The sequence below is a fragment of the Ammospiza nelsoni genome, chromosome 6, assembly GCF_027579445.1.
Source record: "Ammospiza nelsoni isolate bAmmNel1 chromosome 6, bAmmNel1.pri, whole genome shotgun sequence".
In the NCBI taxonomy this organism is placed as follows: domain Eukaryota; kingdom Metazoa; phylum Chordata; class Aves; order Passeriformes; family Passerellidae; genus Ammospiza; species Ammospiza nelsoni.
The window spans coordinates 25,210,626-25,235,773 of NC_080638.1; the positions used below are offsets into that span (position 1 = coordinate 25,210,626).

The 25,148-nt window shown below is 33.7% G+C and overlaps 1 protein-coding gene across 5 annotated transcripts in view; it reads right to left on the reverse strand.

The window, feature by feature from the left end:
* Positions 1 to 25,148, reverse strand: part of FUT8 (fucosyltransferase 8) — a 97,327-nt gene that overhangs the window by 40,563 nt on the left and 31,616 nt on the right. For all 5 annotated transcript variants that reach the window (XM_059474435.1, XM_059474431.1, XM_059474432.1 and 2 more), the window contains exons 3-5: positions 14,404 to 14,498; positions 6,670 to 6,801; positions 4,923 to 5,343 (exon numbers count right to left, since the gene is read on the reverse strand). In XM_059474435.1, coding sequence (XP_059330418.1) covers positions 4,923 to 5,125 — 203 coding nt within the window. In that variant the 5' untranslated portion in view covers positions 5,126 to 5,343; positions 6,670 to 6,801; positions 14,404 to 14,498. The remainder of the gene's footprint in view (positions 1 to 4,922; positions 5,344 to 6,669; positions 6,802 to 14,403; positions 14,499 to 25,148) is intronic.

Here is a 25,148-nt window from a genome sequence, read left to right on the forward strand (position 1 = left end):
CTCTCACTTTTTTCTCTTCCCAAGAAAAAAATCATGTTCAATTATTCATGACTACTAGCACACACAAACAAAAAGAATACAGGCTGTCACTTCATCCTCCTTAGATAAAACCTCCTCAGTAAATAAAACTGAAAGAAAGAGTCAATGTTATCTGCAAATAAAGAGAAACATCCCTTATCAATTTAGATCAGCATAGACCTGATCAGCAATGATTTATATCCACTGCATGCCTTGCTTCCCTTAACTCAGAATTGCACAAAAAAACAGTAAAAAGAGCAGAGGTGGCCACCATTTAGTTCAATTATTGTTATTCTTCCCACACTGTGCAATAAGCTCAGCTTCAAACTTGAGATATTTTAAATACATGTAGTAGGAAACTGTACTTTAGTATTTAAATTTTTATCAACCCAAAACCATTCTTCTATCCAAGCCCCTTTAATGTTTTCTACAGGTTTAAAGGACCCAAAAAATTGCACAGAGTAAATGACAGAACTACTTTAATAGAGTTGTTTATGATTAATTGATCTTGAGTTTTGATTCTCTACCAGCTTCAGCACCTGCTACATTAAAGCAACTCTAGTGCTCTTTCAAAATTAAATCTGATCTCTTCTTTCTGAAGCTACACTAAGAACTGTAAGAATAATATGTAGGTGTTTGGTTTCATGTGTTTGATGACATTTTGCCCTTTTCCACCTCTGTTCTGCTTTATAACACACACTCCTAATTCAGAGTAAGAAACAGGCTATCATATTTATTAGAAGAATTGCAGGTTCTACAAAATGCAATATTCAAAAGAGTCTAGGAAGGAAATATAGTCCAAATGTGATGTATTCATAACATGAACACAGTATGAATCCATTTAACAAGATTTTCTATTCCCCTGAGGAGAACTCTGAAATTACTGGTTCCTAAACTGCCAGGTTTATCTTCCATCAAAATACCCTAAAATATAAAAATTTGACTACCACCCAGCAATAAAGAAGCACATGAATATTACAAAGCATTCATGTATTGCAAAAATAAAGAAAGGCTATGACAAGGATGAAGGCATACACAGCTTCAGTTTCCATCCAAGAAAATGGGACATTACAAAAGTTGTAATTTTAAGCTCTCCTATTCCTAAAAGCCTTGTATCACCCATATGCAACAGGGACAGTCTTTGGAAGTCATATCATAATCCTAATAGCAAGTAAAACATTTAGGTAAAACTACTGGTTTTAGGAAACAACATGATGTAATGCTTTGATTTGATTATTACTCCCTTTCAAGTTTCCTTTAAATAAGTACAAAAATTGTAGTAAAGATTTCCAGTTTTGCAGTCACACCTACTACATCTGGAATAAGTGTCCTTGAAAGGGCTCTTCCAGGTCTACTGGATACAGAATAGTGAAAGAACAATCTATAAAAACCTCAGATTTATTACTATTTTACACCAATGAAATCTAGAATGCTTCTAAAATCAACTCAGATCTGCTCACACAATATTGTTTATAATCATATACAGACTATGGCAACTCTCCAAACTCACCATACCACAATATTCATACACATAATTTTTAAAACTCACACTACAAAATACCTTTAATTCCATTTATCTTCTGCAACATTAACATACATCTGTGCTTTTTTCTAGCCCACAAGCAAGGTTTTTACAAAGCATCATATTGGCACAAGAAAAAGTACAGTAACTTCTCACCTAAGGCATTTTAAATACAACATAAAAACTATGTGGTACCTGATGCAATTTCAAGTAATCAGAATTGCACCACAAAAGTGGACTCAGTTCCTAAAGGAATACTTTTAATCTCAGGCCATTTACAAAAAGATGTGACTGTTCTAACTTGCACTCTTGCAAAGGTACATCTTAGAAAATAGGTATTAAAAAATATGCTCACCAAAAATCCTTGCAAAAATATGAACTACTCTTAAACAATATGGGTAATAAATAAGTATTTTTAAGATCATAAATTCATAAGAACATATTTTTTGAAAACAAACATACAAACGGTTGCAGCAGATAGGAACCAGAATAACCCAAACAAGTACCTACCCCTGCCCTAAAACCCTAATTCTATTCCTTACACATCTTGTGTGAAAAGAAGCAATCAGGAGAAAATTACAAAATCAGATATTATTTAAGTATCACAGAGGAGAAAAGGGTTAAGCATGATTTTCTAAAGCCTTTTCACAGATATGATCTTTGTCAAGTTTTGAATGGCTGGCTGCGCATGCACATATGGTATGTTTCAAAGGGTAGATTTTTGGCGGGTTTTTTTGTTGTTGTCCTTGGGCATGAGGGGCTGCCACATAAATTGGCAGCAAAGGAGGATTCAAATCTCAGGGTGGAAAGATCACTTCTTGTCATTGCATGTTGGCATTCATTAAGAGATGCAAACAAGCACAGCCCAGCTCTTGTTTTCAACCATCTCAGAAGATTTTTATCGGGTGATAACGAAGTCTGGGGAGTCTCAGGAACCCATTATAATGGGAAAGTCCAGGCAACTGAAATGTACTGAAATGCATTTTACCATTTTAATTAACAATTAAAGATGAAATATCAATTTTCTCTAACTTCAAAATGGAAATTAAAAAACAACTTACACTCTCACTAAACTACTGATTCTTGTAACCACACCTGCCTTCTGCCCCTTCCTGCCTGCCCTAACTAGCTATTATTAATAGAACAACTATTTATCAGGATAATTTTGTAACATTCACAAAACTTCTTTGCCCACTAAGGTAAATTCTGTTAACTTGGAACTTTTTGCCAGGCAAAAGTTTTATCTAATAGCACCAAAATACTTTCACTAGTATAATTAACTAGGATTGTTAATCAGATGTTTGTCTACTGCTCCAATTTTACAGGTAGGCACTCTCATTTTGTATAAACTCCTCCACAAGTAACTTTAAGTTCTGATTTGGAATATTCTTAATTTCAGCAATGATCTTAGCCCCATTGCATACTATAATATATTCTCTGTTTTAACCACACAAAATTTTAATGTGCTGTTTTCTTCTCTAGATACAAAATCTCAGTGGAAAAGGGCAGCAAAATCAAGTTTTACCTCATGCCTGTTATGAGCTCTATTGATGTAGAGGGTGTTGTCTTACCACTCAGATTTAACTGACACTACCAGTAATTAAAGTTTTCAGTACAAAACAAAATATTTTAGCAATTAAATCATATTCAAATCATAGTTCCAATCTTTCTGTCTTTGATCAATAAAGCCTAAAATAAATTACATCTTTACTTTAAGATGTAAACTGGAGCAAAAGTAATCTTTTCTGTCTAATTGGATTTCTGAAGTTAACAGGTGTTTTGTTCCTATAATGTATGCTCACAGCAGCAGCGATCTCTTCCAGGGCACGGATACTCAATCCATGGACTGCTGGTTAATGCCTTGTTTTAAACAGACATGGTGCTACAAAACTAGAAATGGGACAGTTTTAAAGCTAACAGCTATTTTCAACACAGCTTATTCTGTCTGGCAAACAAATAAATGAAATACTGAAATTCTGTACCACATTATATTGTAATACTTTAGTAACACAGGTTGACCAGGATATTTCTAAAACCTATTTCTGATGTTTCTACGTAAACAGTACCAAGGATTTGGCACAGTAAAAATAATGGAAAGGCCCTATATTGTCATGCATCATTTCCCTCAAAGTCCAGTACTTCAGCAATCTCACATTACTTCCAGAAAAAAACTATGCCTGAAGGTCTTCCAGTCTCAAGCTGGCTCACTCCTGGAGAGCACTGACAACTGAACCTGGACATGAGTCACTGTTCAACTGGTATTTAAAGTCATTTAGGCTTTCTCATCCCAGAATTTCAGATCCTCCTGTGGTTATGATATAGAAACACTATGAGGAAATGTCTCAGAAATATTGCTAAAGAACATATTTCCAAAAAAGCTGAACGGAATCCAGTCCACACAGTTCTGCATCTAATTCCAGCATCCTGACACCATTAATGGAATCATAGAGAAGGAATGTGGAAATACTGTAGCATGTTTAAAGTAGATGCAAACTGAGGTTTTTCTTTTTATAAAGCATGGGAAATTATCAACAGCATAAGCTATCACTTAAACCTTGCCGGCCAAAAATGTAATATTTATCTGAATATAGACATTTCACTAAAGGTTAGTAAAATATTGAAAGGTATTTAGAAAAATCATGACTGCCTAAAATATAGTTTAGCCTCTACTTAGCATGTCCTGCCTCTACTGCCTCCTTCTTGAGTGGCAAACAGTACCCTGCCACCAGTAAAACCATTTACTCTCTTCCAGCCACTGCGTAATTTGCATGGGTTATATTTCAATGACTCCTATATTTTCAAAATTTCAGTGTAATTGTAAAAAAGGAGATGATACTACTTTTTTACAAGTGTTTCTACAAGCTTAGCAGCAACGCAAGGAAGAAAACTTAGATAAAAGGATTTGTATAATGCAGCAATCTATTGCAAATCATCTTCAGCAAGTCAGCATTTATCTTTAACAAGCTGTACAAATGTTTTCAGCAATTTTAAAATGAGCTCTTCCAATTATTGCATGCAGAAGTATAAAGAACTAAATGTTCTAATTTGTATCAATGTCATAATAATTGTACTTGTTTAAAGTTGGCATTGAGGGGTGAATCACCTACAGAACTCTGTTATTGTGACAGTAACTAACACTTCTACACCATTAAATGACTCTTAAGTAATGATTACATTAAACCAGAACTAAATGTACATTATTTATTTAGAAGTTTGCAATATATTTTCATCTACTTAGAGCACAGATGAAAACATTAATATATACTTTTAAACGTGAAATATAATCTTGCAAAAATTCCCACAAGCAACCCTTACAATTTAAATTCTGCTATTTCGTATTTCAAACATTTTCTGAGCAGTTTTATTTACTTTGAGATCCTACCTGAGAGATTCTGCCATGCGCCTTAAGTCCTCATTTTGCTGCTTTAACCGTTCCAGCTTAGCGAGGATCTTGGACAGCTCCCGGCTGGAGTGATCCGGGTGCTCGCTATCTCGTACCAGGTGCCCTCCAATGTAGAACAGCAAAGTTCCCCAAGCAAACAGGATGAGCATAATCCAACGCCAGGAACCAGTCCATGGCCGCATTTTCAGAAGTTCGATTCACTCCAGAGCTGCTTCGACTCACAAAATAGCAAACATTTTCTTAGTTTGTACAAAAGTGGACAATTCCAGCTCTTCTGCTTCAACACATTGTACCAGAGAAAAACTATTTTCAGTGTTTGTCTTACTGCAACTCTTTAAAGAAGATTCTTATAAGGCTGTACATAGAAAGCATTAATATTGCGTCATTCTTCATTTATATACTGCAGGAAAAAATGAAAATAAACCTGAAATTATAATTCTGATATGTAAAAATATAGTGGACTGCAATTGAACTAAATGTATTTTCATTAACATTCAAGAATGACAATTGACAATGCTAGTACTTTCTGTCACAGAGACAAAGAAAAAAGCTTTTAACTTTACAGAGAACATTATGCTGAATTCACGAATGAAAGACTATGCAATTAATCCTGGCTTTGAAATGGCCAGAAGAAATGCTGCTTTTTATAAGAGAAATATTTACCATTTCATGTGTCATTTCAGACATTAAAATTGCTTAAAAGTCACTCTGGTAAACTTAACATTTTCCTTTACTATCAACAAATAGCTTTTATTTAATTACAAATACATCTTCATTTTTTTCACTTTTATTAACTGTCTTCTCTATTTTTATCATGACTGCCACTCTAACAAATGAGTTATAGTCAGTTTAACAGTATATTCTGTTATTTGCAAGTATTTAAAAATCAGGCATGACTTTAGAAACACTTCTCTGCTGTTTCAAAACTATCAAACATATTTTGAGAAGTTGTTGTTATTAAAATTATAATAAAAGCAAAAAATGCTCCAAAGGTAATACCTTCTCTCATGAATAAAACCACCATGCCATTTAAAAGAATGCAAAATTACCTCAACTCATTTTCTACTTGGCAAAATATTCTACTAGGGAACAAATTTCCTCAACTATCTAGAAAAAATTTTAACTGACAGCATGTCCATAGTCTTCTTTAAGTACTTCTCCCCTTTCCTCCTCTTTCTCAGCAATGTAATATTTCTACCTTTTTTTAAGGGCACATATATGCCATTCTGACTCAATTTTCAAAGTAACCCATTTTTTGAATTCTCAAATCCCTAAATCCACAATATTTCCTCTGAGATACCATCCACATCTACCTTCTCCCGAATTATTCTTTTCTGTTTGATCCTTCTTTCACCTTAACTTCTTTTTAATTTCATTTAGTTATTTTATTCTGTTCCCACTTATTTAAAGTCTAGAGCAAAATCTTCCTAAATTGCAATAACTTCCAAACTCATCCAGTTATGGAAATATGCCTGGAGCACACATTTCCAGATACAATAACTCTAACCTTGAAAATGCTCACTGTTTTCAACAGCACTGAAAATGCTGAAAAATTTCTCAAGTTATCTTGAGAAGAGGGATAGTTTGTGTATGTTTAAAAGAGGCAAAAAAAATCCAATAATGACTAGTAAGATGGGACAGAATTGTTTACAGAGCACTTTGCAAGCAAAATATTGACTTTTTTTCCAATCTGTTTTTCATAAAATATAAGTTTAAGCAGACTCACAAATCAGGTATCTTCTTTACCAGAGGCAGCGTTGATCTGTCTCAAACAACAGTGTTAGTAGATCAGACAATCAAAAATCCACAAAATTGATATAACAAGTCATCAGGAACAGACGGTATTCTTCCAACAGTTCTAAAGAAATTAAAGAATACAATAGTTTAATTATTAACGGAGGCACGCAACCACTTACTCATAATGACTTTGTAGCAAAGGAATGGAAAATTTAAAAAGTAAACTGAATTATTTCTAAGGTCTACAGCATGGAACCCTGTAATTACAGACCAGGAAAATAACATATTTATGTTAGCCAAACTGGCAGAAATAATAAGATGAAATAAATCTGCAGACATAAGGATGAAAGTAATCGAAGTATAAAAGTACTAACATTACTTTTAGAAAGACAAATTGTGCCCCATAAATTTATTAAAGTTCCTTTGAAGATGTAAATAAACACAGAGGCAAGACAGAACCAGTTCTAATTGTTACATAATTTATTTGATCAATGTGAATTTTCAAATGGCATTCAACAAGATTCCCAAATTGTTCCAAAAAAATCTAAGCTGAATGGAAGAAGAAAGATCCTCATGTGAGTGCCCATCCTGTTAGAAGAGATGTACAGCAAGACCAGACTATCAGTTTAGTGGAAAGAATGAGCAGGAACCTCTCTGCACCCACAGCAGACTCCATACAGCTTGACATATTCATAAATGTTTGGAAAACAAGGTGAAACATGAGGTGAAAAAGTCTGATAGCAATGATCTGGAGGTCATCAAGATGTTTAATGAGGAAAAAAAAATGGGGAAAAAATCAGTTCATCAGTGTGCAGAGTTGTGTATAAATGACCTTTGAGGCCCGTTATGAATGGGCTTTAGCTATGATTGGTAATTCTACGAAATATCAGTTCAGCATTGGGCTAACTGCAACAAAGTCCTCACAGGTTTTATCAGATTTCTATCAATCTCTGAAGATTTCATTGTTCTTTTCATAAGTTAGGTCACAGTAGAGTTAAACATAAAGTACAGATGCTAAACTGGCTGAATGAACAGGAAGAACATTCTGAAAAAAACATTAAAAAGCCTATATCTCAAATGTGGTGTATCTAATTATACATGAGTTCCAACAGTGCTTAACTATCAACTTTGTACTGTAATGTGGCTTTCACACAATTTCTTTTATTTAATGCTGTTCTGGAAATGCAAAATGTCAACGTATTTGACATTCCAGGGATGAGATATGCAGTATCCCTGGATGTGCCCTCACTGGAAGAGTTCAAAGCCAGGCTGGATGGAACTTTGAGAAACCTGACCTAGTGGCATCCCTGCTCGTGGCAGGGCAGTTGGAACTAGATGATCTTTAAGGTTCCTTCCAACCAAACCATTCTGTCACTCTGTGATTCATATTTCAAAGTTCACACAAGATCTGTATATAAATCAAAACAAAGGAGAAATCATCACATTTTCAAAACTGTTCATTTTTTATAGCTTGTCTCAGGTTTCTGAGATCTCCACATGCAGACGTATGCCACAGCTATCTGCCTGACAGAAAGTCAAGAGGTAATGTCAATATTTATACTTGTTTAATTTTCTACAGCTGTTTATGAGGTTTCATACTCTAAACTAAGTTCAAGACTGCCAAGACTGAACTATGAGCCTTGAGTTAGGAAAAAAACCCACAGCAGCAGCCCACAAATGCAGCAATTCAAGCCTGTCATGGATCATAACATGGTTATCACCACCATCTGACACTGAACATCTAAATAAGAGTCCATCAAACCCAAAAGGTGGGGCAGAGCAGTACCAATAAATGTATTTTATTAAGCAGGAGACAGAAAAATACCTAAATAGCAGTTGTTAGTGTTATAAATTTATGTTGGAATTATATAGTAAAGGTCCTTTATCTAAGAATATTATGTTCATTTGATTTTACCAGAAAAAGCCATGAATTTTAATTTAATAGTTAGTTATCCCCTGAGATTTAGCATGATTTCTTGTCTTACATTTGATTAGATTTACCCATAAACTTGCATTTTCCAGGGCATAAATACATTACATAGTATATTGGTAATTAGTTAATTTTTCCTTCAATTTTAGATTAGTTCTTGTTTCCTTTCTGGGGTATCCTGAGAACAGTCAACTGCATTCTTACAATGTTAGTCTCTAAAATAATGTATAAAATAAATTTCTTATCTCTTTCAAAAGGCTTACCCTGGATATATGAAATTAAAAAGAATGTGTTCCTCTATTCTTCCCAGCAGCTCTAGAGCAATTTTTCAAGCCAATTTTCTTAACAAATTTCATCACTACACACAGTTAAGAGGGTTTTTCAACCTGATCCCTCTGGTAAATCATGTCCCATTTATAAGAGCCCAGCTAGCAACCACAGAAATCCCAGTCTCAGGGGCTAGGCAAGGCAAAGCTCAGTACGAGCAGCAGCTTCCATCAGTGCAGCAAATCAAAGCCAGCTCTAATGCCAGTACCAGTGTGGGACTGCAGATGCCACAGTGAACTTGGTAACCTCCAGTCATCCCTCAATGTATGCTTGTAAAGACACAACTTTAGCTGCCATGAAATAAAGCAATTTGGTACGACATTAACAGTGCAAAGTCTTCCATATACAAATTTAAAAGGTCTCCTGGTTCCCTGAGAGAGAAGATGAAAAGGCTGCAGATATCTATAAAATTTTCTCAACATAATGAGAAATAAACAGCACATTGATGCTGATTAAAATGAATGCTTTTTGGTTTTAAATGTAGAAGTTCTCTCACTCCTTATAAATTGATTTGTTACTTCGGCTACTAAAGACATCAAACCAATATCAGGAAAAAGTTTTGTAGAATAAGAATGAAATAACATTAAAAGCAAATGCTGAGTTGAAAGCATCACGTACAGTAAGCTATTTTTCAGGTTTAATGTAATCTTGTAGGTTTATTATAAAAAGTCACTACGAAATTTGCAGCATTAGCTATGAAATAAACTATGTCTGGTAAGTAGTGGCTCCCATAAATCATTGGGAATACATAATGTTCAATGCATCAATTGAATGAAACATAACATTGTGAGAAAGGAACTCAAGTTAAAATTTATTTACTATAAGTGCATAGCACAGAAAATGTGGTTAGTGCTACAAACTCATTTAGACTCCATGAAGAAGAGACAGAATATTTACCTAAAATAAGGGTCTGCTTCAAGACTTAATTGGGAAATCAAATTGTGCATACTACACGTGTAAGCCGCAGTTGATTGTAAGAATGTGAAAAGGTTTTGTTGCCAAATTAACAGCAAACATTTGGTTAAAAAAAAACATTGCTGCAATGGAATGCACTGAATGACTAAGTGAAAACAACTAAATGAAATATTAAAGAGACTTGATTAAAATGATAACTAAAAAAGTGACTGAAGCGTAGCACCAATATCTTAATGAGAAATAATGTGCACCCATGTCAAAGTTATTTTGCTATAGCAAAAATATTTTGCTATAGCAAAAATGATTAATCAAAACAAAATTATTAATCAAAAAAAAAAAAACCAAAAAATACTATCTTTCTTCATCTTGCTCCCACAAAGCCTTCAAGTTATTTTAAAGCTTTAAAAGGTACTTAAGAATTAAAAAATTTAATAGCTCAATACTACCTAATTTCAAATTCTTCTATAGCTTAATGCACTATTTTTAATGCACTATTCCAAACATGCTTTCAATAGTAAATTCAGTGACGCAGTGTGTATTTTCTCCTTGTGCATTTCTGCTTCCTACAGAATTACAGCCCCAGAATAGCATTATGATTTTTCTTGGCAATGTACAGTTTCAAGTTATTTTAGATTAAATTCAAAGCAAACTAAGCAAGTCTACTTTTGGCTCAACCACCTACTGGCCTAGGAAAAAAGTGTACCTTATGTAAGCTGAAAAGGAGAAAATTACTCAAAAAGTAAAACACACACATCACTTTAGCTAACATATATGGGACTATATTTAAGGTATGTACATCTTCTAAAATTGTACAATGTACAAAACATGCACTTCATTCCACTCTAAGAGCCGTCACAATGACTTACCATTAACTGTGAGACTCTCGAAAAGCAGGTTACAGCAGACTTACAACTTACACTGAATCCTCAGAACATTGTTAGTTTCTCTTAAAAGTAAACTTAAAAGATATTAAGATTTCATATTTTTAAGATTTCACTAACTAAAACTACCTTCTAATGAAATTATTCTACTCTAAGTAATGTTAGCCTGTTGTACTCTCATAAAAATGAAAATTAAAACCAACTTTCTGATTCCAGTTCCTATTTAAGAATAATGTGATGGCACAGCCTCTGACAAAGGATTAGAGCCTAAGGAAATAATCCTTTTAGGATATTAAAATAAAACTAAGGATCAAAGGACAAAAGTAACAAGTAAATCCTTCTGTAGTGTTTGATAAAAATAAGCTAACCTTACAAATATTATTCACAGTGTATGCAATGCATTCTTTATGAAGACTTACACAGTAATTGAATCAAAATTCTGCATGTAACACAAGGCATTGCTGGTGTCTCGTATGAACCAAATACTTGCTTTTCTCTCTTGGACCTGCCTCATGTGATGTGTCCCAAAACAGGATTTCTCTTTTCATGGCTGCTTTGCTCTGGCAGTCAGCAACCACTTTAAAAGGACATAATACATTCAAACCTTTTTGCATCTCTCTCTCTTCAAAGTTATAAGCTCCCATCTTATACACAGAAATTGTTATTTTTCATCCTTTTTATTAAACTTTATCCCATTCTACCACTGCAGTATACCACATAAAAAACTCTTGTACATTTTTTCTGATCCCATCAGAACCCTCCTCTATTTTGTGACCTATATTTCATTATAAATTATTATATTTTTGTGACATTGTCACTACTGAAAACATCTCAGATGAATAACACATGTAATCAATTGCCCTAAGAGGGTCTCTCCTCCAGGTTGATACTCTTCCTTGCAGCACAAGTCCCTGTCACTTCATCCCTTCAGCTACTTCCTTTTCCTACAAATGATTCTATTTTCATCCACAATTTCTCTCACTCAATATAGAATTTTCTGTGTGCCAAGAAATGCTGAAAGGGACACATAATTGACCCCATTGAAACAATAGGTAAGTAAACCCAAAATAATATAGATCAAAGAAAATTTGATAACAAATCTATGCTGCATTTATGTAATTTCCCATTTATATCTACCTCTACTTTGTTAACCATCATTTCTTTGAATTTTTTTTCCATGCTTTGCACACTACTTTAATCAAGCCAGGACTGATAATTATTTCTAATTCTAGCATTCATATATATCAATCCCAAGAGACCTTTTCCCATTTAGTTGCAAACATTTTTAGAATCGTGACTGGAAACAATTTGGAAAGCATTTCATTCATCTATAACTTTTTAATTACCTTTATTAACATACAAATTATATGTATTGTTTTCTTCAACCAGAGAACAGAAACCCATTGACAGAGCATGTACTAATGTTTGTGTTCTAAAAGCTCCAAAATTAAGTTCATTTAGTTTCCTAGTCAAGCTCACTGGTTTATTTATATTCTTTCTCCCCATAAAAACTATCCAATTCCTCTTTTTCTGGAACATTAAGGACATAAAATTCATAGTATTACAAATATATACTTAATTATTGTAGAAATTTACTTCTTTTTTCTTAACTTCTATTCACATGTATCAGAGGCCATAAGTAGACAGACTCACTCCCTATTTACTCGTACATCCACAACTCAATGTCTACTAGTGTTTCTCTTTGTAAAAGTCTAATTTTATACCTGTACAGATTGCTCTGAGCCATTTGCATGATATTCTCTTCATATAGTCCCTTACATTTGTACATGAATAAATACATGTATGTGTCTGATACAATCTGCAGATCATTCTCAAATTAAACATTTGAGAAGGAAGAGATGGTAGTGAGGGACTTCCTTAACTGTGTCAAAGCTCCAGGACCACTCATTTGGTTAGAAAACAAAATCTTAACCAATCAGAACAAGCTTTGGAGGAAGACACAATGCGATTTATCCTTCCTGAAATTTCACTGAAGAGGTTCTGTCATTGAATGTAGGAGCTTGATGATTTTTCAGACTTACAGAGATCATGAAGAAGATAAATTAACAGGACTTGAGGAATTAAAACCTCAAGTCTAAAAGGAAGATTATCAGCTTGAGATGAGTCATCTGAAGATTCATTTAGAAGCTTTAGCACAATACATATTATAATACAGACAAAATATTCAAAGCAGGGAAATGCAGGGGAAGATTCTGGTATTATTTTGGAGCTTATAGTGTGTATTTGATGTAAAATGCTCAGCTGAGCAGCACATAAACTATTTTCAACTTAACAGGTATTTTATACCTGAAAACAGCTTTGCAAAAATTTGAAATGAAAACACCTTCAGAATGAAAGACAAAGGAATAAATAGAGAAATATTCACAATGTCCAATTAGTAATCTTGTGACAAATTTATTCTTCTTTTAGGAAGTCAATATTTACTGATGCAAGCAAAATAAATCAACAGGATGAGCACATGTAGAATACAAAGTAAGAGATCATCAACAGTTCAAGAATTGCTTCATTTGCAAGCAGAGTAGCATCAATAAATTTCCTAAAAAGACACAACAGAGATCACCAAACCAAGGTGGCTACGGCTTTTTTCAAGTTCTTATGGTGGTGTGTAGAGGAAAAACTGAAGCTGAGAGAATAATAAGTGCAATTTCCCTCACAAGTCTAAGTTCAATCAGAATCATGTAGGAAGGTAATTAAAGAATGTATGCAATTATTTCCTATAAGCCTCCTCCTCCTCCATCAGTGATCACTAACTACCACAAATACCTGAGTTGTTATCAAAAATAATAATCTTTGAAGCCCTGAACAAGTGCTTCAACGCAAAATAATTTCTAATATTACTTTCTGTTTTATTACATTCCTTTGCATTACCTCCTTGCTGTTCAAAATGGTACAAATTACTTAGGCAATTTCTAGATTTTTATCCTTTGCAAGTCTAAATATCCACCATTAAGAAAAAAATAAATAAAACCAAAACAAAATGAAGATAAAACAAACAAAAACAAAGCCCACAAAACCAAAACCTGCATACTTAGGAAGTTTCACATCAATAAATGAATCAGATGATAATGGAAATGATTCCTCAAAAAAAAAAAAAAAGAGTGGTTATAAAAAGTACAAACGTTTGATGCAAAATTTTTGAAAAAGTAGAAAGTAGAAAAGATTGATTCAAAATATCTAGACAAATAAATCTGCAGGACAATTTCTAGTTATTCATTTTTCATGACCAAAGAAACAGTTCATTATTAAAAGTTTCCATGATAGCTTGTTCTATACAACATGTCCCATTGAATTAAATTCTTTGTATTTAGCACATCACATGGTTACAGTGGTGAAAGTGCAGCAAAAATTGTCAGTGCAGTCTCCATCCTGGGAGGCTGGGCAAAGACCCAAGCAATGAACTCCAATCAACCCTACCTTGATCACTGGTGTTGAGCTAAAAGATCTCCAAAGAAACTTTCTAAAGCCAGCTATGATGTGATTCTGTGATATAAAATAACTTTTACAGCTTTTTTTTAAAAAACAGCTTTGTGTAAAAAGTACTATTCTAAAAGGCACAACATGCAAACATACAATGTATTTTATCAGTCACATAAACAGCAGAAAATTTTAAAAAATCCTAACTTTGTGACACATATGAATAACAGCTTACCCTGTCCGTGACAGAAGGAAGGAAACACAACTGCATCATGGAGGTTGGAGGTTAACATGTAATTCCACTATTCCAGCAGTCAGTGAGATTAGTAACTGTTTGAAAAAAAAAAGAAATCCGTTTAATTTCACATTCTGTAAGAACAACTTCCTTTTAATTTACTCTTCATCATAAGAGTGAGAAAGAATGTAATGTTTTCTTATTTAGCTAATCACAGATTATCCACAAAGATCATTCAATCACTCAATTCAGAACATTTTTAACTACCATTTTTCACTATATCTACATTAAGATACAATGTGATCTAGCAACCAAAGAATTAAATCAAAGAATATTTTAGGCTCTGTATTGATTTTATGAGTACATTTTACAAGTCTGTCTCACCAGGCCCCAATTTCCCTTGTCAATATTTGCCAGCTTCAAAATTATGTTTGAAGTTGATTCATTAATATTTACAGATACCATCAAATTTGCAGCTGAAAGATGTTATACATGTTGAATGAGAGATACAAATCTGCATAATCAATTAAAGCAGTTCAGTCATTTAGCAGTTTTGTCAAATAATTGTTTACCCCTCTCTAAGCATTACTCCCTGTTCAAAATATCAGGCAAAACTTTGAAAATGGAAAAAATAAAAAATAAAATCCAAGACAGAATATTTAACCATAATTTTAATAAAATTAATAGAAGTATATTCATATATTCTCTCATATCTTTTATCATCTATGTATCTTTTTCATTTATAAAAATTATGAATATGTTAAGGAAACCTTGGAAAGAATTTTCTTTGAATCAAAATTTTAAAAGTCACTAGAATAATCACTGGAAAAATCATAGATCTGGAAATTTGGAGAAAACAAAATACAAATAAGTTGAACAGCTCTTTAAAAGTGTTCCACAGCAAAAGAATACAACTTCCAAAATTTCAAGGAAATTCCTGCTATCTGCCAAAGAAACATAAGCTTTCTTCATGCAATTCAAGGCTTAAAGGCACTGAATTAACTGTGAGCAAGTAGAAGCAACAGTACACTCACAATGATAATGTGGGCAGAGAAAACCTTGTAAACATTTTTTTCCCTTTTCTTCTTTCTTCCCTATTCACTGAGTTTGCAAAACTTAAAGTGGTAATTGTCCAACTGTTACTCTAATAAAACTGAGCAGTTTTTCAATTAAAAAACATTTGGTTTCCTTTGAAGAGCTAATTACATAGAGAACGCCTAAGGTGAACCACGTAAAAATTTGGCAAATTCAGGGTCCTATGCCCCTGTAGTTACTAAATTTATTTCTACTTGAAGAAAAAAACCCCAAAGCACACACACACAATAACAAAAAACACAATGGACTTAAGTACTAATCCTACTTCAACTACATAGCTTCTGGTATGTAGTTCTGGTATGAGATAAAAAACAAACTATCGAAACACCAATTTAGGAACTTTTAGTATCAGAGACCAAATATTCCTCAAAATTGTGCCTCATGAAGACCTAAAGGTTCAATTATCACAACAGCAGTGGCTCTGAGGAGTCCATACCCACAGCACTTGGGGGCTTTTAAGCTAAAGCTATACATAGAACACTGACCTTGAAAGAGTTTATCAGGGGTTAAGAATCTAATCAGAAGTAATTACTTTTCTAAACTAGATAAAAGAATCAACAGTACATCAACAGTAACAAATACAGTTTGAAAATAATAAGCACTCCTTCATATTAGATACAATATTAAATATAAGTGTTCATAGTTCTTGAAGCATATTACATTTGAAAGCTTCAAAAAAGATACAGTAATTTCTCTTTTTTTTTCCAATCAATGTTATTTTGAACAAAAGAAGGAATTGTACCTTGAAATAAAAAGAGCAGAGTACTTGACAGATATATACAAGATTTTCTGTCAAAAAGACAAAAACTTATTGGTGATTCTTCTTTTAGAATGATAAAAGAGTCAATTACAGAAACAATGCTCTCCTCCAAGGAAATTACATATATGGATTCATTTTAATAAGCAATGGATAAAACAGTCTTCACTTTTACAGTCCTTTTTAAGTACTAGGATAATACATTAACCAGAAACACAGTGAAGTGAGAAGTTAGCTTTGTTTAATCTGAACTAATGAAATGTCATTGTAAGATAAAAATTACCTCAGAAAATGAACAGGACAATCGCATGATAGTAAAGGTTTATTTTCTCTTGTTTACTTACCGTGACTCCATAGAACCCTATTCTAATAAAACCCCAGTTGATGAATAATAAAAATTCAAACCTCTAACATCAAGCATGATCTTCCTCCACAGCAATAAGTTAATAATGTACTGATAATCCTTGCAGAAGCGTCATTCCAAAAAAAAAAAAAAAAAAAACAGGAAGAGAATCTTTGGAAGCAATGAAGTAAAAGATCAGAAAAGATCAGACTATGGAAGTTGAAGGACATAATTTATGTGTTATAAAAAGAAAGAATTTGTGATATTGAATTTTTTTTACACTTGTAAATAAACACATAACAAACTTTGAGAATTAGGAGTTCCACCTAGATAAATTTGGCTCATGAGGTAGGAGAAAGTAGTTCCTAAACAAGTAAGTGCAAAACAGAAAAAGGAACAGACACTGAAATGATGATTTCATTAAGTAAAGGATTCCCAATTGCTTATTCCCTTTTAATTAAAGCACCAAAAATGCATTCAAAAATATACAGCAGTTGAATCAAGAAGCTGAACAGAACAAGGCTTTCTGCTCTGCATTAGTCATTTAAAAGTTAACAAACAGAAATGGTGCATCCCTTTCTTAACAGACTTAACAGAATGTTTGCCTCCCGTTTCAGTGCTCATCTGGGACCAAAGTACAGCCGCCTCCTCTTGCGGAAAGTGCAGCGCCCTATCAGCAGAATAATCTGGATGTCTTGGGAAAGGAACAGAGAGGGAGAAAAAAAAACAACCTTAAGGTAATATTTGACTTTTCCATTCTTGTTTCTGCTGCAGCGCTCCACTAAACTTTCCTTTCTTTTCCACTTGCTTCCCCGTGTCATTCCTTAATGGCTGCAGACATCAGAAGCAAGATCAGAGGTAAGATCTTTTCTCTTTTGGCTGGCATCAAAGCAACATGCAAAAATCTAATAACCAGGAAACTTAACATCAGTCTGTTCACAACTCAGCTGGATGTTTATAAATCAAGATGAAAAACAGGCAGATGAGAGAGCTGCTGAGTTTGTAATAGTTATGCAAAAATGCGTGACACTTGGCAGCCATAAGAAAACTGAAGTGATATTTGCAACCAGGAGGTTTTGCAAAATCAAAGCATAGTGAAGGCTATATGGTATTCAGATGCTGGGGAGAAAAAAAAAAAAACAAAAAAACAGTCACAGAACTGAGCTAAAAGACTTTCTTCTTATACATGGCAAGCTTGGGGTCTGGGTGATTTGATAGAAATGCTGGACTACAGTTTTGAGTGGGCCACATCAGGGAAAGAATGCCAAATGGGATCATTAACTAAATAATTAGACTTGCTTTTTTATTACCATTTTCTAGTTCAAATTGAACCATGTTTTATGCAGTACTTTTATTAGAGCAAGACATATTTTACTGGGGATTGCAAATAGTAATATTGCCATATGATAAAAAAGTATCTGCCTTAACTTTAATTCCACTGCGCCAAAACATACAAATCTTAGCCTGCAAAAATTTCCCTTGGCACTCCAGTTTCCTTTTACTTGGGATACAGAACTTTATACACAAAAAAGCCCCAAAAAAGGCACCTAACAAGATAATTCAAGCCATTTACTTGTATTAGCATATAGGTTCATGCTGGCTAATTTACACTGGTTTACAGCTTTTGTAGTGCTCCATGCCACCAAAATTTAATTGCTTTCTGCATGTGATCCTCACCACTCCCATAGCTCAAGTGTACCACTGATCTAAGATCTATTCATTTATTTAAAAGTGAAGGAAGTGAAAAACTCAAAGCACTTTGTACAATAGTAAGGCTAAGAATATAACAGAGCTATGAAGCTGCAAGTCAAAACCTCACATAATGCTGCCAATGCCTTTTCCTCTCAAAATTGGCATGACACATTATTAAGGAAAAATGACAGATGAGTTTAAAACTTGCTGAGTTTAAAACACCTTTGAAAGTATTCACTTCTTGCTTAGCTCCTTTTATGTCCATTTAAACTTAATTTTACACTGTTAATCAGAGTTCCCATTTTTATTTATAACAACTATCCCTAATGCATAAATTTCCTGTCAAACCATGGTGAGTGTTAGCAACTATCAGCTTTAATGAGTGAGCTATTTTCTTTTATATCTAAGATGGGATTGTTGTGTCTCTGTGCCCAGATATATATAACTTTTTCTACAGCAATCAAGCAAGCTTGAAGTTTTTTACCAAAGAATCCTTTTTTTTGTAAGGTAAACATTCTAAAAATAAGATTTTAAATTGATTTTCCATATAAAGTCTGTAATTATTAAAGCAATATTAATACTTTACAGAAACAAAAGACTTAAAAGTTAAATTTGCATATCTTCTCAAAGGTAATTCTAGTGAAATCCCATTCAAGTATTTCAGATTGATAATAACTAACAAAATGCAGGACTTTAAATCACCATTTGAATCAATCTAGAAGTCAAGCACTTGTAGGAAAAACCTAAAATTGTGCTATTCTTACTGTTTCCTACACAGCACACAAAAAGGCAGTTCCTTCATAAAATAATTGTGCATAAACTCATTATTTGTGAGAAAAGCAGTATTTTCCTTTGTGGTGAACACATTACAATAAGGATATGACTATCATAGGAGCCAGCAGCTCCCATGTTTAGCAGCTTTACAGCAGCATCTCACAATTCCTTAACTTACAAGTTAGGCTTTTTCCACCTACTCTTTTATAGCAGGTATTACGGTCTTGTTCCTACTTTCAGTGCAGCCTTTTTCCAGCCCTTCAGCTTCCTTCATTCCTGAATAGCTCAGGCTAATTTTAGCAACAATAACAAGAAAAAATCAAGGATGTCCATTATTCCCCATACCAGAATTTAAAAGAGCTCTCCATGGCTCTGAGCTACCTCCCACCAGTGTCACACACACACACACACTCTTTTTTCCTCGAGTCTGGCTAAGGCCTAAATACAGATAGTAGGCTTTTGGTTTATAAATCTTTGTATTCTTTTTTAAGCAAGCAACCCTGCTTTAGCAAATTGAGTCTCAGGATGGAATTTCCTAGGAATTTAAAGGAGAGTCCAGATGGCATTTAGAGTTCAGTTCCACAAGGAAGGAGGGCATAAAGGATCTACATCTCTAGCCCTTAGTTACTCACAAAATCAAAAAGCAACAAGGAAACAAGAAAATCAATCTGCTTCCCCACTTTAAAATTGCAAATGAAGATTATAACAAATGGCAGCAGTAGATTAGAAGGCAGCGGTTACCCCATCATGCTGCATTATACACATGATTATCTACATAGAGGTAGGTAAATGAGGAACTTAAGTGAAACACTGGTTTTTGAAGTTAGTTTTGCTAAAATCAGAATATTCTAGACAGACAAGTAGACTCATACAATCATAAAAGCTTTTAGGTTGGAAAAGACCTCTAAGATCATGCAGTCCAACCATTAACCCAGCACTGCCAAGGCCACCACCAAACCATGTCTTAAAGTGATGCATCTACACATAAGTACAACAAACTTTTTAATTTTTTAAAAATTTTTTAATACTTTGAGCACTCTGGGGTCCCAAAACAAGGGGGCCTCAAGAAAACTTTGACAAAATAAATGGTCCCATAAATAGATGATCCCGACATCCTTCTTGTGTGGAGACTAGCAGAGATTCTAAAAGACAGAAGGCAGGTTACACAATAAGGTATAAAATATCACCTGTATAAGATAACAAGCTGTTTAACACTACTGAATGCTCTGTGGTGAAGTGACTGCTGAGAATAAAGACAGAATTCTATAAGAAAACTAGATGATCTTTTAGAAAATGCTGGGAAGGTGCTGGCAATTTCAAAGTCCACAACCATTAGAATCAGCAGAAAAGAAGTCTTTGGAGTACAATTAAAGCTGCTTTGTAAAATATCAATGACCAAGTTTTTTTTCCCTATGACACACATAAACCAAGCAGAGAGGTGGTGATAAAGTCTAATTAGAAGATACTAAATTGACAGCCTACAGAAGTTTTGAGAAGCCAATTCTTACATGCATAAAAACTATATCAAATATTTTTAAAGCACGGTGGAACTGAAAGACTTGACACAGATGCCATAAGTGCAAATTATGCTTGAGATGATTATTACAGCACATTAAATACAGGACCACAGCAGGAAAAGTTAAATGAAATAAATGCATTTGCAGTTACTAGAAGGAACTTAAATTGATGACTACATTGTAATCTTTATTCACAAAGAAGACGACAGAAGAATTCTTGCAGCTAGGAAACTACAATAATCACCAGAAACAAGAGGCACATCAATTAACACCAGATACTGGGAAATAAAGAACATTGTTTTTCTGAGGTATGTCATGCTTCAGAAGGTCACTAAGTTTTAAAAACTAATTTATCATGGAATTAGGGAGACCTGGTTGATGTAAAACATTAGGATTTTAAGAAGGCACTACTAGATTGTGAAAGTCACTGCAATTAAAATGGTTTGAGTTTAAAGACTTTGATATGTTAAAGAAAGCAGACTAAGATATTCTTTCTACAAAAATCCACGCATGGATACTATACTGCATCTGTCTTAGAACAATCCAGGTCCTGGTAGCTCAGAAAACAGGGGTCATGGCTGCTTGCTTCAACTTCTACGGGTAACTGCTACTGACATTTGAGTAGGACAGGGAGCCTTTGCAGACAAAAGCTCAGATCACATCCATTTTAAATATGACTTTTTCTGCCTGGATCTTATTGTAGGCATGGTCATAGTTGAAAATCTATTCAGTAAGCAAAGGAAAAAAGTGAAGAAAATTGCAATAAAATACAGTAAATAAACAGAACTCAGCCCATTCTAATAGAGCTCTGATACTGTTCTTAAGAGTCTGCAAGATATCTAATATCTTGAACTTGATCTGCTGAAGCACCAGAGTTAGGGAGAATATTTTACTGACAGAATTTCAAAAGTAATTATTTGGGAGTTGGCTGGAATGGTAAAGTGCATGTGTATGCATTTGGAAGTAGGTAGCAAGAGCTGAATTCTGCAGATATACAATAAACTCATACTGCTGGAGTATTTAGGGAAAACTTTTTCAAAACTAAACCTTACCAATGTCAATGTTAATACAGATTAAATATATTATAGAGAAAATAAATTTTACTTTTAATATTGCTTTCTCTCATACTCTTCTTTTTATGAAAAGCAGCAGTAAAACATAGAAAGAAAGAAGTCACAATGTGTGACCAGTCATGTGAAAATGGAGAAAGATGATTCAGCACAAGCATTTCTACGAAAATAAAACTGTTATGAAAGATACTTGGATGGTAAACTAAAACATGAAACATAACATTTTACCTGTAGTTTATAAAACTATCAGTATTGCAGCTTAGAAGAAACAAACTTATTACATTCTGTCTGTAACTTTGTTCTAATCAGAGAACTTTCCACCCCCCATAACAAATTTATTAAAAAATCCCAGTAATAACTTTTGTAAATGCAGTGATTATTATGTTCTCCTACAAACTAACAGAGCATTATTAGGACAAACACAGTTAAAGGCTCCAAAAAGCAGTCTATTAGGAAAAGAAAATTGAAGAAATCTTGTAATTGTATGTGACTTTTATATCCTAATGAAATGCGTGCATGTGAACATTTTGTGTTCATGTTTCAATTTAGGAACCTCACCTCACTTAAAACACAGGCAGACTGCACTTCTCAGAACGTGTTATAAACAAAAGTGCTCACAGGGTGTCACGTGCTGCTGCTGGTATAATTAAGTCCTTCTGTATTCAAAGGACTTACTGTTCCTGCTTTGCACCCCTAACTTAGATCCTGATCCTGCAACCAGCATTCACAGAAGCATCCACACACATCCAAAGTGTCAGCTGCAAACAATATAGGGGAATTCTCAGAAACAAAACACAAACCCATACTACCTGTGTGATTTCAAACATTTTCATTTTCTGAAAACTAGTCTGAATTATTGCTAATCTTTTCAGATCCAATCATCAGTTCAAAGGAAAGCTATTCATTTTTCCTTTTTCCATTTACATGCATTTCTGTAAGTGATGTCAAATAAATTAACTATTTGCTAAATACACTTATTGGAGGGAGAAAGCCCACAAATACCAACACTGCATTCTCAGCACAATAGTTTTCTAACCCGTTTTCTAACCACATAAAACAGAGGAAAAGAATTAGATTGCTAAAACATCAAAACCCAGAGACTTCATTTAAAATATACGTAATCATAAAGCATTACATTTCAAGTCAGAGCGGGGGAAAAAGTACATTTAGATAATTGTAAAATTTGTTTTCAGAGTTCAGGGAACTATGTTTTAAATTCTAAAAATTCTTTATGTTTGCTATTCAGATACCCCAGAAGTGTAGTATATAAGGAAACATGAACTGAAAATTGGACAAATAACACTGATAAGGTGGTAACTGATTTTCTCCCTGCATCCATCACTACACAATACTACCAACATAACTAGCACTTGGAATTCTTACTTCAGAACAGACTCCTTATGCTCGATTGACCTTTGCAGATATACCAACCCTCCAGCAGTTTTTGCCTGCTGCATATATATATTCTTTCACAGAGACTGAATCAAACAGTCACCAAACTTCTGACTACACTTTACAATCTGTAAACAATTGTACATTTTAAATCTGTAAAATTTAATCTCTATTTTACAGATTTAAAATCTGCAATACAACCTGTATTTTAAAATTTTCTTTTTCTCAACCTCTATAACTTGCAAACATCGACTTGTTTGCAAAGACATGAGAATCAAAATATCATTACAGTATCTCAGATGCAATTCTAATTCTGTCTCCTCTGCTCACAGTTAATTCAAATTTGATATAAACCTAAATTATCTAGGACCACATACATGTGGCTGTTTTCAGATTTTTCATGAAGGCACCAACTTGAAATATAATATTAATATGGTTCCTCTGAAAATAAATTTTATGGTCTGTTCAGCCACCTTTTCAGGTGTTGATTAACTCCCCATAAATGACTTCAAGACTGTTAGTAGCTGCCACTACATTTATTTGGAGTAAAACCTTAGTCTTTTCCTTGATGAAGTTAAACAGCTTGTATGGCTGAAGGAATGTTCACCTTGAAGTTCTTTCAGAAGAGGTGCAAAAATTTTGCAGTAACATTTCTCCTTTTTAACTTCAGAACAAAACAAAGTGATAAATTCCTTCAATAAATTACAACACCAAGGTTAAACAAGAATGCTGTGCTTTTTATTTTCACCTAGAGCAGCACCACTAACTACTACTGACATTGCTGTCTTGCCTCTCACTACCGAAGTGTTTGCTCAACACAAGTGAATGATAAACCTTTTGCTATGGTCAGTAGAATTCTTTAGCAGTTTAAAATATTTACAGGTCTGGTTGCAAGATATTCTGCTTCACAAAATAACCATCACTTTCCGAAGCACAGTGGTGACGGACATCAGTTTCCTTATATCGGGAGTTTAAAACTGATGCAAGCTTTCTCAAATAAATGAAACTTTAAAAAACAGCTACCAAAATATGACAGTGAGATGAATTTTGCTGTCTATTTACTAAATATATTTCAAGTCAATATTAAAGACAACAATATTGAGGGAAAGACAGTCAAGAGTAACCAGACATTTATTAAAAAATTTCACATCCTATTACTGCACTAGCCCAGGATGTGTTTATTAGCCTAAATTAGCTAATTTTCAAATACCAGATATGTAGCAAACTATTCTTGTTTTCTTTTGAAAAACAACAGAGTGGAAAGCATATAATTTATGCTTGTAAATATTTACTCATTATTTCCCAGAAATATATAACATTACAAAAAGGCTCCCTAATGACATATAAAAAGAAGTAGCACTACCTCCTACTTCTATATAACATCACTTATAAATAGTCTAAATATTTATTAATTGATTTCATAAGACTTCCCTAGGAAAAACTCCCTATGCAGCAACTGATGGAAGAGAAATATCATACACTGTGTTTATCTCACTGTGATTTTCACAGCTGGTTCCAGAGATAAATAAATAATTTGGATCCAGAGTTGAGCTTAAAGATCTTTATTCATTTCAGCCATACAAAAGAAGTTAAGCTTTTTTAAAACAGCATGCAATGGAATATGTATTTTACATATACTAGTAGTATAGCTTGTCTTTCACAGCAATGATGGTAGATGAAAGTCTGAGACTTTCAAAAGGTGATCAAAAATTCAACACTGGTATTTAAAAAAAAAACAAACAACCCTGATTTGCTTTAAATGGATCCATTACTAGACATACTGTACCATGTAACACATATCATATATCTTCATGGAATGCTACATGCACAGGTTCATTTAGTAATATTCAGGGTATTTAATTCATTACCTGACCACAGGAAGAGCTCTTCCCAAATCTCAATATGTACTCACTTCCAGCTTCTTTCACCCCCTATCTATATTAGAAAAGCACACACACACACACACAAATAATTAAAATGAAAACATTATGCCAAGATTTGGTCATAAATATAGTGTATAATTCCTATATAGGTTCTATCCAGAAAAGCTCAAGAGATTCTGTTTTTCAGAAAATTTATTCTTATGATGAAGTACATATGACCCA